The 18,258-nt window shown below is 44.9% G+C and overlaps 1 protein-coding gene across 1 annotated transcript; it reads right to left on the reverse strand.

Moving 5' to 3' along the window:
* Positions 1-137: 137 nt before the first annotated feature.
* On the reverse strand, positions 138-16,938 carry POGLUT1 (protein O-glucosyltransferase 1). The gene is made up of 11 exons (XM_032203576.1): positions 16,842-16,938; positions 16,603-16,693; positions 12,866-13,009; positions 12,285-12,420; positions 9,551-9,672; positions 7,972-8,031; positions 6,954-7,053; positions 6,106-6,164; positions 3,616-3,783; positions 3,029-3,085; positions 138-2,397 (listed from the first exon to the last, which is right to left on the reverse strand). The coding sequence occupies exons 1-11, from the start codon at positions 16,936-16,938 to the stop codon at positions 2,241-2,243; spliced, it is 1,191 nt and encodes a 396-aa protein (XP_032059467.1). The 3' UTR covers positions 138-2,240.
* Positions 16,939-18,258: the final 1,320 nt, after the last annotated feature.

Genomic DNA, 18,258 nt, shown 5'->3' on the forward strand with positions numbered 1-18,258 from the left:
TCGAAGAGGAAAAAACAGAAAGACACGCTTCACCTTCTCTGGTGAAACAGCTGGGGGCTATCCAGACCTTTTCTTACCATTCTGATTAAGAAATGATGCATCCGACAAGACTTCATTTTTGGTTATTTTAATCCAAAAGCACATCATTAAAAATGGTTTAAAAAAAGTATACATTGCTGTTTCAGTTTCTCAGGCTGCTGTCTCTTCATTGGCTAAGAACACAAGACCACAAAACCCCTTCCACTCTTATACAACTCTTCCTCAGAAATCAAGCTATTTTAATACCCTAATTTATTTTCTTTGCCCGCTGGGAGAACCCAGCCAGTGGTCACACAAGTGGTGCGCTGCTCCAGCAGCTGGTGCTTGACTACTGGGTCTGGCAGTTATTTCCCTGTACCAGGGGCTGGCAGTGCTGCTGAGGCCTCCAAATGCATTCGTGTTGTGCATGTACTCGGCATTATTGTCCTTGGTAGCGTGTTCTCTGATCCAAACTGACTACAGACAAGAGTATGAGCTGTTATCATCCCTTCTATTACTGTGCTGTTTCCTATGACACGAGTGGGCTCCCTTCATAACCAAGGGAGCCCTTGGTTATGAAGGGAGCCCACCGGGGCTGCAGAGGCCACACTGGGATCCCACGCTGCTGGCTCAGGCCAGCAGGAGCAGTTTGCTTCTCTGCACTCCAGCTTCCGAAGACTTGAGCACCCACATGCCAGGAGTGCCAAGGACTGTGCTCAACTGACAGATGTCCACTGACACCCAAAGGACATATCTGGGACAGCGGCCACTCTGACCCTGCTCACACAGACGAGCTGCAGCACAGAAGGAGCAGTGATCCCAAAGCATAAGGGCAAGCAGCTCACAGCAGAAGGGGACTAGACAGGCTAGGAACCAGCACAGTCTAGCTCTTTGCCACTAGAAAACTTGTTTTAATACAAGGCTTTGACATTACCGAGCAAACAGTAAGTAGGAGAAACTAAGCCTATCTGGATGCCAGAGAATGTGCTGCTTCATACCAGGCCTCTCAGTTCAGGGGCAACAGAGCATTTTAGAAACTGCACTCCTTATGAGCTGAGCAGCCTGTAGTTGGCATAAATACAGTCAGCCTAAAGAACCTGTGACTTGAACTTAAAATGAATAATATCACGAATAGCTGCCATTGTGTGATTGAAGACATTCCCTCAGACAGACTGAGGAAGATCAGAAAAGGAACATAACAGCTGGGTGAAAGAAAAGATGATGATGGAGTGAAGAGGTGTTACCCCCTTTAAAGTAAAATACCCTGGTAAGGTTGCAGAAGGGGATCAGAGCAGAGAATCTGTGAACATCTGGGAAAAATAAAAGAAAAAAAAAAAAAGAAAAAAAAAAGAAAAAGAACCTAAGAGCTGAATCTACCTCTGTGCATACTTCCTCTAGGTTCTTAAGGGTCCCAGGACATCTGGCCAGTGGACTGGTGAGAGCTTGCTAACAGGGGCTCAGTTTTGCACAGCCATGCATCCACCTCATTGCCCCCACAACAGAGGACAAACACTGCTTATCTCAACTGCTTGACTGTCTGCTACTCAGGCTAAGTACTGTGGTAACATTATCATCACCAGACGTTCTCCTATGAGGTAGGTAATTTATCTGTGCAAGGATAATTTGTCCTCTTAACAGCCCATCAAAGCCTTGCCATCAACCTCTTTAAAAACCTGACACAAACATCAGAAAAGTAAGCTATAAGCTATCTAAAAAGGCTACCCCAAATCCCAGCACCTGCTTCTGTCAGAGAACTTCTAATATCCCAAGTGTCATCACACAGATGAGAAAACACTGATCACTGCCAAAAACAGATGTGCATCTCCCAGCTGAGCGTAGCGGATACTACCTTGCCTGTGAGTACAGAGGACCCAGCAAAAGGTCAAGTAAATTTAACATGAAGGCATCTCATTAACTGAATGGGATTTAGGATCATTCTTAGACAGGTAGTAACAAAGTCCCAAATGCTAACTATGCTCTTCCAGGCACAGGCATAACAACCCCACTAAATAGCCATAATCCAACATCCTACTTAATGTTCTTACGGCAACAGTAACTGGGTCCCACTGCATGGCTGTGTGGGAACAATTTTCAAGTTAGCCTATTGCTGTTCTCTGTAGTCTTAGTACAAAGGATAATAGATCTAAGAACAAGGAAGAAGATACACCAATCTTCAGATTTCCAGAGATCAGTTTGAGCTGAAGAGAAAAATGAAGAAGTCTCTACAGTTCGGTTTTTGGCCATTCAGAAGTGATCTCACTGTAGTTCTTCCTCCTTTTTACTTTGTAAGTCAAGGCTTGGGAATATTCTGACAACAGATGCTCCCAGTAGCAAGAGACATCCTCCATCTGCAAGTGTTCAGTGATGAATTGGCGTCCCCTAGAGACACACAAGGCACAGTCAGAACCAATTTCCAGTTCCTGCAAGAGTCTTTGGTTCTGTTTTATATGTGTATCAACTTTCACTCCTCTGCTTTTTTTCAAATGAGAAACAACACGCATTGCTCTGTACCGTCTATTTCAATTTCACAACTTTCATTCAGTCTCATAGCTCTGACACTTGCAGTGCTTTTGTTATCCTCAAGATGGTATTTGTTATCTGGGATAATAAATATCAGATTTCACGTATCAGATACAGCCTGAGCTACAGTGGTGCCTGCTGCTTCAGAAGCCAGTCCCTGCCGGCCTGGGTATATAATAGTTATAATGCAGACACAGTTCCCAGGGGTCAACTCGCTTCACACCGAGACGAAAGCTCTGAACTTCTGATGGCTTTCAGTGGGGTTCCTGACATGGGTCACATCTGAACCGAAGACCTAAACATATAATCTTGTTATCCAGTTCCCCCTGCTTGTATTAAGTCTTCCAACCCTCCTGCTGTTATTGCAGAAGAAAAATATACTTTACCCTATTAATACCAGGCTGTCTTTGACAGGTAACCCCTTCAAAAGCTGCCTAAGAAAATGTTTTAGATAAGAGTGCTTGACAGACAGAAAGGACACACGACTTACCTCTCTGCAATTTCTTGTGCTATGTTATCATTTTCCTTTACAAACTGCAACAGCTCCCTAAAATAACAAAAAAAATGCTATGAAACAACTAGTTCAGTGGAGAACTATTGCTAAACTTAGCTAAAATATTGTGGAGGATGAGATTAAAGATTTAGAGCTGAGCAAGGGATTGGTGCTCCTCATTTCAGTGCACAGAAGATACTTATCACTGTCAGTTGTTCCATGTAAGTCCTGGACAGCATGCTGAAATCCAGGAGCTGACATGTTTTTAGCCCAGTAATATGGTCCTCTTCTCCTTATCCATGTTGCAGTGGCCACTTGCAAAGATATTTAAGGATGTAGTGCCTGCTGATTTCAGTGAGGCTGAGACCTACATACCCCAGTGAAACTGTATTGTGTAAGTACCACATGCAAAAGATTCTCCGGGTGTGGTAATAAAGAGAGAAGAAAATGACCTCCAAGAGCATTTGACTGATGCCTATGAGTGGAGGCTCTTCCTAGTGTACATGTAATACAAACCAAATAAAACGCAGCAGTGTTTTCCCCTGGCATGCAGTGCCCTGCTGAGCACTCTTAGGGTCTCACACCTGACATCAGAGAGGTCTGATCTGACTGGGACATAGTGGACCCAAGGCTTCAGCTGGGGGTAGAAGAACTCCAACCATTCTTCTCCGACGTGAAAGACGAGTGAACCACACAAGAAGAGGTGTTTCAAACGGAAACTGGCAGCCACTCCCCGGAAATTAAACAGATACCTGTAAAAGAAGAAAGGAGAAGAGCTGATCACATCTGTCATTTTATGGAGAAAGACAGTAAGAAACTGGACTTTGAATAGTGATCAACCTTCTCTCACAGGGAACGTGTGAGGGCATAGGGATCTCTCTCACACCAAGCTAAGCACTTCTCACTAAAAGAGGGAGCACATTTATTTGAAGCTCCTCATTGCAAAGGAGTTACGGAGGTGCTAGGAGAGTTTCCAGTGCCTATCAAAACTTAGCAAGTGAAGCTTTACCTCCAACAAAGACACCTGCTTATGGAAAACCAACGAAGGCTTGTCTCACAGACCACAGCCAGAAAGGCATGGAAGGTCACAACATGGATGCTGCTCCTGGGACTCTACGCTGCTCCAGAGACTCTGTTCCCATGAGGAGATTTTCCCAATTCTGTTGTCTTGCAATGAGCTTTTTCTTTCATTGTTCTTCTTTGACATATCTATTCAGCCTTTTTTTCTTTTTTTTTTTTTTTTTTTTTTTTTTCTTCTGGGATCCTGCTTTAATCTGAATCTAATTGTTTCATATTAACTTGGGAATGTAACCCTAGGAGGTTAAACAGGCTAGCACAAAACAGATGGACTTTGCAGATAACAAAGAATCAACAATTTTGTTTTCAGTATTTTCTGCCAAGTTAGTAAAATGGGCTTGACTGGGGGAGGGGGACAGATTTTGCTTTGCAAACTGTATCTCAGAGGCATGTTTGTTTGTTTGCTTTCTTGCTTTTTCATACCCATGTTTCTCCAATTATATGGAAAGCTGTTTTTCCTGTGGGTAAAACCCTGCAGTACATGGAACTAATCTTTGAAGTCAAACATTTTGGGCTGGGGGAGGGGATTTCTCCCTTTAACACAGCTATTTTGGGTGAGATGGGGACTATAGCTAAACTTGGTTCAGCAGTAAGTGAAAGGGAGTAAATCTGATATTATTTTGCATTCCTTGTATTACATAGGAGCCTGAGGCAGGGATGAGGAGCACACTAACTGAACAACAACGTAAACAGTGGTGTGGAAGCAAGAAAATGCCTCTGTCCATTTCAAGCTGTGTCTCCCATCGCCTGTAACCTCATCCAAGTCACTAAGGGCTGCTCTCAGACTTCTGTATACAATTCTGTACAGCACTGAAGGACACAGTGAGAAATTCCTGTTGAGCCTACCAGACACTGTGTCTCACAGCCCATGGACAGATGGAGGTGCGGCTTCTAGGTTAGGTAGTGTGATTACAGCCCCTCTTTTCGTACCTGTGTTTTCCCAATGACAGTCTGAAGTCAATAATACACCACGGGACCACTGTAGGGGACAGTTGCCCATAACAGACTCCACAGAGTCCATATGCCGCTGCTGACAACAGCTATTGATGATTATTCCTAAATGGGGCTATGACAAAAGTGTGAGAGAATGTCTTGGCCCACACTGTATGGAGGGGCTGAGGAGGCATCAGGAGTTTGGGGAAGCCTATGTGTAACAGAAGGGAGAAATCTGGGCAACAGTCTAGTGAAATATAAAATGAGACAAGTCAATCACATTTGCACAAAAACACAGCTTCAGCCAAGTGACTGAGCTCTTGTAACAGCACATTCTAGCTGGTGGAATTGCAACTAAATGCAAACTTTTAAAGCAAAAGAAAAATCAAAACATTAGACATACAAGCACACGCAAGCCAAGTCTGTATTTCTACAGAGAAAGCCACGAGAATATTACACTAACAAAGCCTCCCCAAAGTAGTTAAAAAATAAAATCCTTTGTAAATCAAAACCACATTCTCCCAAGCAACATATAAAGTATGAATCAGTACTATATCTGCTCAGTCATATTCCAGGTTTTCTCTTTTACTATATACATTCAACAGCAACCCTTGCACCAATATGCATATGAGGACATGATTCCTTCCTTCCTTATGTCCTCGAAGACACTAATGCTATCCCCGTAGCACCAAAATGCAACAATTTTGAACTCACAGCTTGACATAGGAACATAAAGAAAAATTTATAGAAAGTTTTTCTCAAAAAAAAAAAAAAAAAACACGTAAAAGTAAACGTATTTTCTATCTATATGCTAATTAGTGATCTAAGATCTTTACTTTCCCCAAAGCACTTTATTTCTCCTGACCTGACAGGGGAAAGCTGACACTGACACAGGCCACAGTAAGCTCCCAAATTTTCAGCTGCTCTATGTCTGTTCACAAACCTCCCTGTCTGCACAGAGCTGGTTGCTGGAATTAGATCTTAAAATAAATTGAGACGATGCACCATGCAAGGAAAGAAACAGCCCATAGCCCTTGAACAGCTTTACTTTTCAAAATTCTTACTTGTATTTGCAGTGATCAACCAGTGGAATTTCCTTTGCAGGAGGCTTCCCTAAGGTGTCCTTAAAGTAAAGAGAATTAAAAAAAATAAGTAAGTTTTATATGGTTATTTCAAACTCATTTTCCTTCTCAGTTACAAATAAATCTGAAGCCTCAAAGCTCTCCATCTCACTTCTGAGAAAACCTTCCCTGGTGGGCTTTTAGAAGTATTATAAAGAATTTGGAGCCCTTCAAACAAGAAAAAAAAAAGTTCAGTAAATTACACATTGCCTGTAAGCAAATGCCAGTGCAAACACATTAAATGATAATGTTTAGTTGGCAGCTACAGAGCTGAAAACAGCTTGGGACAATGGACTCTGTGAAGCCAAGTGTAACTGGATTAGCCAAGAGTGTCTGGAGAGAGCTGGACTGTGCACTAATATGGAGCTAAAAAGTTACCAGCAGCAATTATCAGAACACTATCAGCAGCAAGACAAAGAGATGGGGATGACAGAAAAAGGTTTAGAAAGACTGACAGCAACACACAAGCAGCTTGGGGCTAGAAGGGGAAGTTGGCTAATTTTTCAGTAATGGGAGAGGAGGGGATTGGCATAAGTTCATTTTCTTATCTGTGCTGGCTTTTTTCAACAAAAAGCATAGATGGAAAGAAAAAAAAAAAAAAAGGTGGTCCTGGCAGGCTCTAGAGACTCTTCCTTTCATTCACCAGAGAGCCCTACCCTCAACAGACCTGCAAGCCTCCCCCATGCTACACCACTCAGCTCTCCAACAAGATGCATCTCAATCATCAAAGCCATCTTGCAATGCTACCCTTTCTGGCCCTCATGCTCAGAGGAGAGGCAACACCCACTCACCTTCTCAGATTTCCAAGCCTGATTTTTAGTGTACTCAGCATCAACGAGTTCTGGGTCTTCTCGGGACAGCAGAATGAGGGGATCTCTCTCAGGGCTTGTTCTGCAAAAGAAATGACCTCAGTCATTGCCAAACCATCTCACCTGACACAGCTACCCAACTACAGGACTCGAAACCCTGCCTCTTTATGGAACTGACCTCAGTGTGTCCCCAGAAAACATTACTGAGTGCCTACCATACAGTAGACATCTGTCCAAGGGTATGTTAGCAGAAGAAAAATGATCTGAAGCCACATTTCTTTGTTTCACTTATGAAAAAACAGTAAACGTTTAATGGTATTATTTAAGCAATTCCCAGGACATATCAGCAGAGATGCTCTTTCCTTTAGGCCTTACCCTGACGGGTGCCAAATACTTCAGCTCCCTAAGTGAGAGAGAGCTAAAAGATGGTAAGCATCTCCAGATCTGATCCCTCTGACCCCTACCGATAAACAAGGTTATGACATCCCCGAGGCTCACTCCTCATCATCTCCTGAACCTACCTATTAATAGCAGGATGTCAAGTCCAACCCTGAAACTCAATGATGTTGGAGGAACAGAGAGGAGCAGCGGTTAATATGGTTCAAACTGTCTCTGGGGAGAAAAATAATCTATCCTCTTAACCCCCATCACTCGGGTAACTAACAGAAGAATACTTGTTGATTCACTGATAAGCACTTCCACAGAGAATAAAGTATTCACATTGGCAAGAGGCGTGCTCATCAGTATCAAATCTTTAGATTTACATTATGCACCTGCAGTTCCTTTCACAGAACAAAAGAACTGGTTCTAAGAAACTTGACTCATTAAGAAATAAAGCAGCAAATCCGTAATAACCTCTGTTTCTAACATTAAGCTTACTATAATAAACTAGTTGCATACTAGTCTTACAGTGGTGAAATGTAGCTGTAGAAAATGTCTCACTTTCCATACTTTTAAAGAAGATATTCTAGATTACACTTGTTTAGGAAGATATGCTCACCTGGATCCTCGGAAATATCCTTTAGAGATTTTTTTCGTCCATGGCCATTTTTCTGCAGATCTGAAATATTGTTTATACATGGCAATAAATGATTTAATAAAACCATGAAACAGTAATCTCATCAGTTTTCACAGCATGGTCTCATTTTACAATTCTTCGTTTTTGATGGAAATCATTTTCTTCACTATAGCAGGAAAATTTCTCTGCCAGATCCAATGAAATATGTTTTCCTGTGAATACTGTGGTCAAGATCACATGATATAGGCTACTTTTCGGAACACTTTTCAGTGAAAACAATAAATTACACACACACCTACCAAACATTAGTCTTTAAGGGTATTAAAATTAACCTAAAATTTTAATCCACTTTTTACATTGTTGCTTTATTTTTCTCTACTTCGCTGACTATGGATGGTGCAAAATGACTACAGAGTTTTTAGCCATCATCATTTCCCACTTAGAAATAAAAAAGCCCCATGTTTTGAAAACACAGGGGCTCGTCATTTCCCCAAATAAATTTCAATTTGAATTTGTGAGCTCTTCAAAAAACTGTTCACACGCTTTATTTTTGCCAATGCAGTCACCTGCCTCCCTCTAGGGAGCTGTTTGTTGTACGTTTCTGTTGCGCTTGGCTTGACATCCTGATCTCCAGCCTGATCCGTGCAGGTTAAGCTTTGCATCTGCTTGTAACCCAGTGACATAAGCGGGGCTCAGTGGTGAAGCAAGGATAAACAAGTACTTTGAACCTTCACTGCATTATATTATAGGACATTTGGCTTAGGATTTTGTAGAAGGAAACATTCAACCTCACACGCTCATGCTAACTGTTTCACATCAAGGTGTTGTGTGTTTTTTTTCTTGTTACGTTTCCATGTTCATTAACTGTTACATACTTTATTTGTCACTCTCCAGGGGAAACAGCTTACTCTGCTAATAGTCAAAAATCCTGTGAAAAGGAAGACTCCCAATCAGAAACATATTCTGTCTTACTCTCAGCACAGTAATCATTCTTGCTTTGTGGGAATGATTCCAGATTCCTCTATTGTACAATACTCAAGTAAAAGCAGACCTAAAGAAGGCTTTCCTTTACCCTTTCAGAAGCTTACACAAATAGCCTGGATCACCTCTGCAGTAAAAAAACAAACAAACAAACAAAAAAACACAGCTCCTAGAGAAGCAGGTGTAAACAAAGAAAAATATTTCTATGTGTCAGGGGAGATTTCTGCAGGCAAAAGATAACTCCTGCTTTATTGACAAACCCTGTTCCACTGAAAATGATAGTAATCTCGCCCTGACAGCCCGATGCGCATACTTTGTCCTCTGCATTCCTTACTAAAGTGTTGGAAACAGGGAAGCTAATTATAACTTTTAGTTACATCATCCAAGGTTTCCATGGAGAGTTCTTATACAGCAGATAGGCTGTACGTAGTTAATGAGGCAGCAGGACAGATAACAGACTGACAGACCTATGGTCTTAAGACTTCAACGCTGCCCTAATGCTACTCAGTGCTAGATGACTTTCACTGTGATTTTTGTTTTCCATTCAGCCTCCCCCAAAATATTCATTTCTAAAACATACCTTCTGAGGTCCTCTCTCATGAGGTCCCAGCGCCCTAAACCGGTTGGGTAAATTGGCCAAACAGCTGGTCCTCCTTCCCAAAACGTCCAGGCAGGATACATGATGTCATTGTATTCGTGTGTCTTAAGAAAAACGAGAATAATTTAAGAGTAAGAGTAGCATTTACTTCGGTTCCCTCAGCCCACCAGCAGCGATGTCCTTTCAGGGCATTCTGTCTGGTTTCTCCCTCACTGCTCCCTTCATAAGCAGCCGTGAGAGCTTTGTGGTCACCATGGGGTTGCAAGGGGCCACATGAACAGCTGAAGAAAGCCGGTGTATTTCAGCAGGCATACCTGCTTTGAGTGGGCCACTGGCTTCTGAAGGTCCTTTCCAACCAAAATGTTTCAGTGATTTCAAAAAGGCTGTGCCTTGCTACATGATAACATGGCAATTCCATGTTAGAAAGTAACAAAGAAGATCTATGATATAGCTAATTAGTAAATATTGTAAAACCTGAGCTCCATATACCTTTCTAAAGTGTGTTCTACTGACCGTAACTTACGAGGCATTACTATCTCCTCTGTGACAGAAGCCCTTCTAGGCCCTTTGACATTTAGGTTTCCAGTACTTCGTATCATTCCGGCCTTCTCAGAAATCACTTGACAATTCACTGTAACAAACATCCCAGTCATGTAAGAATTTCAATTCCTCATTCCTATCTGGATGCTTAAATTCTCTTTTAATCAAGGGGAAAAACAGTACCTAAGAGTAAATTCTTTCATGAAACTATATTACAGGGCACTTCTCTGCACTAGTAACAAACTTACTATCCAACTTCTCCATCTGCCTGTCACCTGGAAATACTGGAGAGCCAAGTCCACAAAAGTAGTAAGGAGGCTGGTGCACAAGACATATGAAAAGAAACTTGAGAACTGGGTTTGTTCATGCACAGGAAGGCTTGCAGGAATCTAAATGTTGTCTTCTGCAACCTAATGGAAGAATTTAGGGAAGATAGAGGCAGGCTCTTTTCAGAAGTGCACTAAGACAGAATGTGCGGCAACAGACTTTGATTACGAAAAAAAAAAAAAATCCAATTAAAAACTGGGAAACCTGTTTTCATTCTGAGGGAAGCGAAACACTAGGGCATGTGCCCAGGGGGGCCATGGACACCCTGTTCTTGGAAATGCTCAGAACTGGGCAGGATGCAGCCTCTGGCACCCCCATCTAGTTGGTCCTGCTATGAGTGAGGTGCTGCACTGGTGTAGTGGTTTAACAACCTCCTGAGGTGCTTTCCAACTTAAATGAGCGTGTGCTTCTACAGTCTGCTCCTTCCCAGCCTTGCTAAAAGCAGGCATGGGTAACAAACCATGACAACTCCAGCCACCACCCTTACAAGATGCAGAATACAACAATCCTGCAATCCTTATGTTTCAAGCACCATGGACCAGCATCCTGAACCCTCCTCATTCTGGCAGGGACTAACGCAGTCTGTGCAAATAAAAGCTGTGCCTGGGTCACTGGGTTTCAGCTAAGGACAGGGCTGAGATTACAGTTCAGATACTGGACAGCAGTGACTGGGAAACTCAAGTTTCCTGCAGAGTCCTGCAAGGGAGCCAGGGGCAGGATGATGAATATGACTGCAGAGATTAAACTCCTGCAACCTGGTCTGCATTCATCTGGGTTCTGCTGGCGAGAGTAAAGTATGTGCTATGGTTCAGGGGCAAGACAGACACCTTTACTAATACATCTAGCAGTGAACAAAGTTGTTGAATGACAGCACTTGCAATGCTGTGCTGGAATTCTGGAGATAGTTTTAGAATGGCTGGGGATTAGGCACTGGTGGATCACATTAGAGTTCAGACTGCATGAGCTGAAGGCCTGGGTTTAGGGTAAGATACTATAATTTAGCAGAATCAAAGTACAGCCAGAGCTTGCAAGAGCAAATGATTTATTGCTTCTATTTGCATCCTACAGTCTGCTGGCCTTCAGCCAAGGACAGGGTCATGATCCGGGTTAGGTGGCAAAGCTGTAGAATTTGGGCATGTTGGGCATGCACTAAGGCACAGCAAGATTTCCTGAAGTTTGAGATGTAAGGACATTTTATTGGAAATGCTGAGGCACTGGCCTACAGTCAGGTTTAACAATGGAAAGGCAGGAAAAAATACATGAGTTCTCTCCAGTCTGGAAATAGAGAAGGAGAGAGCAAATGTCTGTGTGTGTGTCTGCCTCTGTGCGTATGAGCGTGTTTGGAGATGGAAAAAGAAATCCACGGGAAAGGAGTTCACAGGAGACAGCACTATTACAGAAATGAAGATAAGGAACAGTTATCTGTGGTGCCAAAAAAAAAAAGGGCTGAAATATTCATATTAGCTGAGATCAGCTATGACAGCTGACTGATGATGAAAAATCCTTAACAATGCTGATAAGCTGTGGCTACAATTTTAACAGAGGCATTGTAACAAATCACAGTGATGCTGGCACATATCCCATCCAGCTGTGCATCATTCTGCTGTAGCAGAGGTACACTTTTTGACCTGGAAGAGGAGCTAATGAGGGGAAAAACTGTTCTATTAAATAAATCTGTAAGTCTGTCTGCCAGAAAACTGGAAGCAAAAAGCAGCATAACGAGTGAAAAAGAGCAAGCAATTTTGACACACAGGAAATCTTGGGGGAACCATCCTCCAAAATATGTGTTAGCAAGAAAAAGGAGGACACGCATGTCTCAGAAATGCTCAGCTTTTAATAGTGTGCTCACCTTACTGAAGGAGAAGACTGGGACAATGGGTTTCATCCACTTGGGGACCTGCGGGTAGTCTCGCACATTGATCACCATTTCCATGTCAGGGAGGCGGCTGATGATCCCCTGAAGGAAATGCTCGACTCCACTACATCTGTGGAGAAATGACACATATGGCAAAGAACCATAAGGAGAAGCAGAATCACAGAGCCTCTTGCGGGCCCCTCTCTCTGTGCAGCAGCAGAAGAGATGGTGAGCCTGAGACACGCCATGGTGCAGGCTGGGGACTGCCTCCAGCAGCCTCTAAGCCGCAGTGCAGTATAGACACCAGTGAAGCAACCCATCCTCTTAAACCTGACTTGGTCTGCAGCTTTCTCTGGGACCCCAGAATCAACGAGCTCTTTCTACACCAAGGTGCAACAATGACACTCACTTCCTGCTCACATGTAAGGCTCATACAGAATTTTCTAGGCTCCTGCCATGACAAGGAGTTGGTAAGGAAATGAAATATCATTGTGCTCAGTGACTTTCAATGTGGCAGGGCTGGAAGTACTCCTGTGTCCCAGCTAGGGAGACAGGATCTTCTGCACGGCTCTTACCTTGCAGGGAACATGCAGTCATGCTCACGGTACAGCTTGTTCTTAACGATTTGGTAGTGCGTCCCGAGCTTGCGGCTCACCACATCTGACATTATCTCCTTGGAAATGCCATCTCGAAAAGGAGCCAGGTCCTGCTTCCAGACACTGAAACAAAACAATCAGCCAGAACTGAGTGCAGCAGGGAGGATACTGCACATGAATTACTGCAACATACAGGAGAGGCTTCTAGCTCTGACAAGTTCCATATAGCTCCCAGCTCTGCTACACGTGGCATATCGGAGGATTCAATTTCAGTCACTTGAAACAGCCGCTACTCAGAGACTCAAAGGTCCAAGCTTTGCTCTTTGATGATCTATGTGCTGTTTGCCTGAACAGAAAACCCAGCACAGGCTAAATCAACACTGTCAATGGTAGTCATTATCCTAGAAAACACCTTACACACCCTGGCAGGTTGTGGATAAAGCCTTCAGTTCACTTAACCAGAGTTCTGAAGCTTGAAGATTTCCAAGGATGATGGGCCAAACCAAGACCAAATTCCTCACAAAATGCTATTTGCACATAGAAAAGAAGAGTTTAGTTGTGAGGAGAAGCATCAAGAAGATGAAGATTTAAGAAACTGGCTGCTCTTGGCTTGGACTGGCGCACGCTTCGTTGGGTTAGAAACTGGCTGGAGAGCCGGGCCCAAAGAGTCGTGGTGAATGGAGCCAAGTCCAGTTGGAGGCCAGTCACTAGTGGCGTCCCCCAGGGCTCGGTGCTGGGGCCGGTCCTCTTTAATATCTTCATCGATGATCTGGACGAGGGCATTGAGTGCACCCTCAGTAAGTTTGCAGATGACACCAAGCTATGCGCGTGTGTCAATCTGCTCGAGGGTAGGAAAGCTCTGCAGGAGGATCTGGATAGGCTGCACCGATGGGCTGAGGTCAACTGCATGAAGTTCAACAAGGCCAAGTGCCGGGTCCTGCACCTGGGGCGCAATAACCCCAAGCAGAGCTACAGGCTGGGAGAGGAATGGTTGGAGAGCTGCCAGGCAGAGAAGGACCTGGGAGTGATGGTTGACAGTCGGCTGAATATGAGCCAGCAGTGTGCTCAGGTGGCCAAGAAGGCCAATGGCATCCTGGCTTGTATCAGGAACAGTGTGACCAGCAGGGCTAGGGAGGTGATCGTCCCCCTGTACTCAGCTCTGGTGAGGCCGCACCTCGAGTACTGTGTTCAGTTTTGGGCCCCTCGCTACAAGAAGGACATCGAGGTGCTTGAGCGGGTGCAGAGAAGGGCGACGAAGCTGGTGAGGGGCCTGGAGAACAAGTCCTACGAGGAGCGGCTGAGGGAGCTGGGCTTGTTCAGCCTGGAGAAGAGGAGGCTCAGGGGTGACCTTATCGCTCTTTTTAGGTACCTCAAGGGAGGCTGTAGCGAGGTGGGGGTTGGCCTGTTCTCCCACGTGCCTGGTGACAGGACGAGGGGGAATGGGTTTAAGTTGAGCCAGGGGAGTTTTAGGTTAGATGTTAGGAAGAACTTCTTCACTGAAAGGGTTGTGAGGCACTGGAACAGGCTGCCCAGGGAAGTGGTGGAGTCACCATCCCTGGAAGTCTTCAAAAGACGTTTAGATGTAGAGCTTAGGGATATGGTTTAGTGGGGACTGCTAGCGTTAGGTTGGAGGTTGGACTCGATGACCTTGAGGTCTCTTCCAACCTAGGAAATTCTGTGATTCTGTGATTCTGTGATCACCCAGTAATGCTGTATGCAGTGAAAGCTAGTTCAGGAGAACAAGCATAAGCAAAGTCTGTTCTGTGACATCTGCACATTACCAGTGAGCTCCAGGAATGCAGTATGAAAATATAACCCTAACCTATACAAGAAAATACAGATGGAGTATACAGCTTATATTAATTCACTGTAATGGCTCCCAGATCTAATTGCTTGGAGCAGTTAGTAAGTGCTGCTGGACTGTAAGAGCCACAAAAACCACTCCACTACTTTTTGGTAGACACTGCATCAATGCCTTGGCTTCATACAACACTGCACATACATAAGGGGTGAACCCACTATGAGCATGATCAAACCCTGGCACAGGTTACCCAGAGAGGTTGTGGGGTTCACATCTTTGGAGATATTCATATCTTGGCTGTACATGGTCCTGGCAACTTACTCTAGGTGTCCCTGCTTGAACAAGGAGGTTGGACCTGATGATCTCAACAGGTTCCCCTCCTACCTCAATAATTCTGTTATTCTGTATCAGATACAAAATTGTAAACTACATAAAGAATTGTCCCAGTACAGATGGACTGATCACGGGATAAGCTGTGTGACAGGGATGCAAATCTAATGAGCTGGAGATCATGAAGAAAGTTGGAGAGTTTTACAGCATGTCCATGTCATTCTCGCCTATATTGCTACCTTTCAGTAGTCTCTGAAAGTTCTTTTCAGTTCTTGGCCACCAGAAAACCTGGCACAAGTAGAATCTGTTATCTGAGAAAAAGTACTGGCTTTCAGTGTTCTGCTGCACACTTACATATCTCCAAATCAGCTATCAAAATGAAAAGAGTCTTTTAGCTGCACAGTGGATACATGTTGTATCATCTTTCCAGATTCTTTTGTAAAGCCTGTCACTACTGAATAAAACTGCTCTTTAAACAACCCTTAAATGAAATGCTGCTGTAATGAGAGCTAGGTTTGGAGAATCACAGCAACTGTGACTTTCTGTTACTATCAATTATCATGTTCTGAAGCAGGTGTGGAAGTCATACCCAAAGGCGGGTAGGAGATAGTGGAGAGTATGTTTAAAGATTAGGAGATGTCTTTAGGCTGTATTTGAATTGTAACTGAGGAAAAAGACTGGAAGACTAAACTAGAAGAGACTTGTCATAAATATATAAAGAGCAATGAAGATCAAAACCTCCAAACAGTATACCAATGGTTGGCCCAATATGACTCATCTGATTTTAAAAAGCCAGTCTGGTGCTCAATCTCACCTCCAAAATGAATGAGCACATCTATTTTTTAAACAGGAGTCTGAAAATGGGACATCTGCATTTCTACATTTGGAAGCCTAATCCTAAAGGCAGAGGAATACTTCCTGAATGAGCTTCTCTTGGACCATCTGAGGTCATGCAAAAGTCAGGCAGTTAAATACGCACTGCTACTCCAGTTCTGACAAGCAGTGAACTAAACTCCCCAGAAAGAGTGCTCTTCCAGTTCTCCCCTCCCTTCTCCCACTGGAAGCCCTGTCCAGGCACAGGCAGTGCACAAGGTACAACACAGCATCAGAACAAATGAATGTGCTTTCTGTAATGATTCTTCTTAAACTACCTATTTTAAAATATTTTGCATGTACTTGATTTCTTCCACTTTCAAAAGCCCATCAGAAAAACTTGTTAGCAGTGTCCCACTGAGAGAGAAGGCAGAAGTGGATTTTTAACACAGAAATATCACCAGCTGTGTGGGGGATTACTGTGTACTCAGGTATGAGATGCTGACACAGTTTATGTTGTTCAGTTGCAGAGGACAACAAGGACTGTGATCAATACGCAGCTGGACACACCTTCTGTTAGAACTATGGAGGCCTATTTCTCACAATGCCGTTAATAATCTCCTTCTTGCAAGCACTGTGATCTACGATGGCTGCAGATATGATACTTTAGAGCCCAAATACTCTACAGCTAACTCTCATCCATCAGTGCTGCCAGAAGTATTCCCGCTCGTGGCCAGAGTCCTGTCCGGTAACAAGGAAAGCAGTGACTCACCTCTGGTGGCAGCTGCAATTCTCCTTTACACATGGCTTATAGGCTTCCACGGCTCTGTTAATGCGGTCAGTTATCGTCTTCCATTTGGCATCTGAAACACACAGGAAGGAAAAGCCAAAGCTCATTCGTGAAACCACCGGGGCGACCTGCGGGTGCCGAGCAGCACTTGTGCTCCGGCTGGCAGCAGCCGCGCAGCGGACCAGCATCACCCAGCCCGACCCCCCTGCAGCCGCGCTCACCTGCCGGGCCGCCCGCCGCCACCCCCGGTGCCGGTGCCGGTGCCCGCAGCGCCCCCAGGGCCAGCAGCGCCCAGAGGGGCAGCGCCGCCCGCCCCATGGCGCCGCCGTGCCGCCGGGGGGGGCGGAGACGGCCCGGCTACAAATGGCGGCCGCGGCCACCGCTGGCCCCCCCCTCAAAATGGCGGCGGGCGGCGGGCACCATGGGAGCTGTAGTTTTTGCCGTGCCTCGGCCCGGCCGCGCTCCGTGGCGGCGCTGCTCCCCCACCACAGCCGAGGGCTGAGTGTGGCCGGGACCCGGTGGGCAGGGTCCTGCGTGCCTCCCCCTGCCGTGTGCTCCCAGGAGCGGGTCGCCTGCAGTGGCCAGGCGCGGTGTTGAGCCATGGGGCGGCTGCGTTGAGGTGCCTGGGCCCAATCTGCCCCTGCTGCCCTACAGGGAGTGGTGGCTGCTGCCCCTGAAACTGGTGGTGGAGCTGCTGGTTGTCACTGGAGGCTGCCCTCCAGTGTGTGCGACCCTCTGTGGGGCTCTCGTGGGTCACGTCGTGGCAGCTTTAACCCACAGGAATAAGGGCGCCGATGTGGCAGAGAGTGTTGTCAGGACCCTGGTTTCCCCAGCATGAGACCTGCCTATTGCACGGCAGCCATCCCGGTGTCTGTTTCTCCTCAAATGCAGGAACTTCGACTGCATTACTTGGAGTAAAACAGGGCCATCTACTGAAAAAATAACCAATGCCTAGAGAAGAGCTGTGTGTGTTTATGATACTTCCTCCGAACCTCTTAGCTTTACTCATTTACAGCTCAGGAGTCTCATGAGCGTTATGCAGCTGTTGCGTACCTAGCAGACCTCAGTCAGCCTGAGGGGTTTTTGGAACTTCCCTGGACACCTGAATTCATCAAGCACTTCATCCAGACTGTAAGTAAGAGGCTCCTTCTCCTGTTATAACTTCAGGGGTGGATGGGGAGGGGGAAGCAATCTCAGATGAAGAGAGTGGAGGTGGGTTTTACCACAGAGGATGTCTGGAGATGGTGGTTTTATCAGCTGTCTTCACTAACACTCATCAGTAGCTCTAGGCTTGTTCTGGCCAAAGAGTAACAGTTGCTGCCTTTGTGCACGGTAGGAAGCCAAAAAGAGCTGCAGGGAAGTACCCAAGAGGAAGGAAAAATAGAAGCCCATGCTGTTGCCTCTGCTTTATTCAATTTGATCATTTAGAATTAAGACATGGCTGTTACTGCTTAGGGATAATAGTTGAGATTGGTTTGTGTAAACTTTTCTGCAGCTTTGGGAAAGTGGACTAAAAGAAAAGAGGGAAACAATAGGACTGAGTGCCACCAGTGTACTATGTAGGACCTGCTCTATTCAGAATGGTTTCTAAGAATACAGTCTTCAGAACTACCTCCTGCTTAATGTTTCGGTCAGCTC

Source organism: Aythya fuligula, chromosome 1 (assembly GCF_009819795.1).
Source record: "Aythya fuligula isolate bAytFul2 chromosome 1, bAytFul2.pri, whole genome shotgun sequence".
NCBI classification, from domain to species: Eukaryota; Metazoa; Chordata; class Aves; order Anseriformes; family Anatidae; genus Aythya; species Aythya fuligula.

Bases quoted from the DNA above. Each gene is read 5' to 3' on its own strand.
- POGLUT1 (XM_032203576.1), bottom strand. From the start codon at position 16,938: ATGGGGCGGGCGGCGCTGCCCCTCTGGGCGCTGCTGGCCCTGGGGGCG. The intron at 13,010-16,602 runs GTGAGTCACTGC...GTTTTGTTTCAG, and splicing joins AATTGCAGCTGCCACCAGAG to TGTCTGGAAGCAGGACCTGG. The intron at 9,673-12,284 runs GTGAGCACACTA...GTTTTTCTTAAG, and splicing joins CAGTCTTCTCCTTCAGTAAG to ACACACGAATACAATGACAT.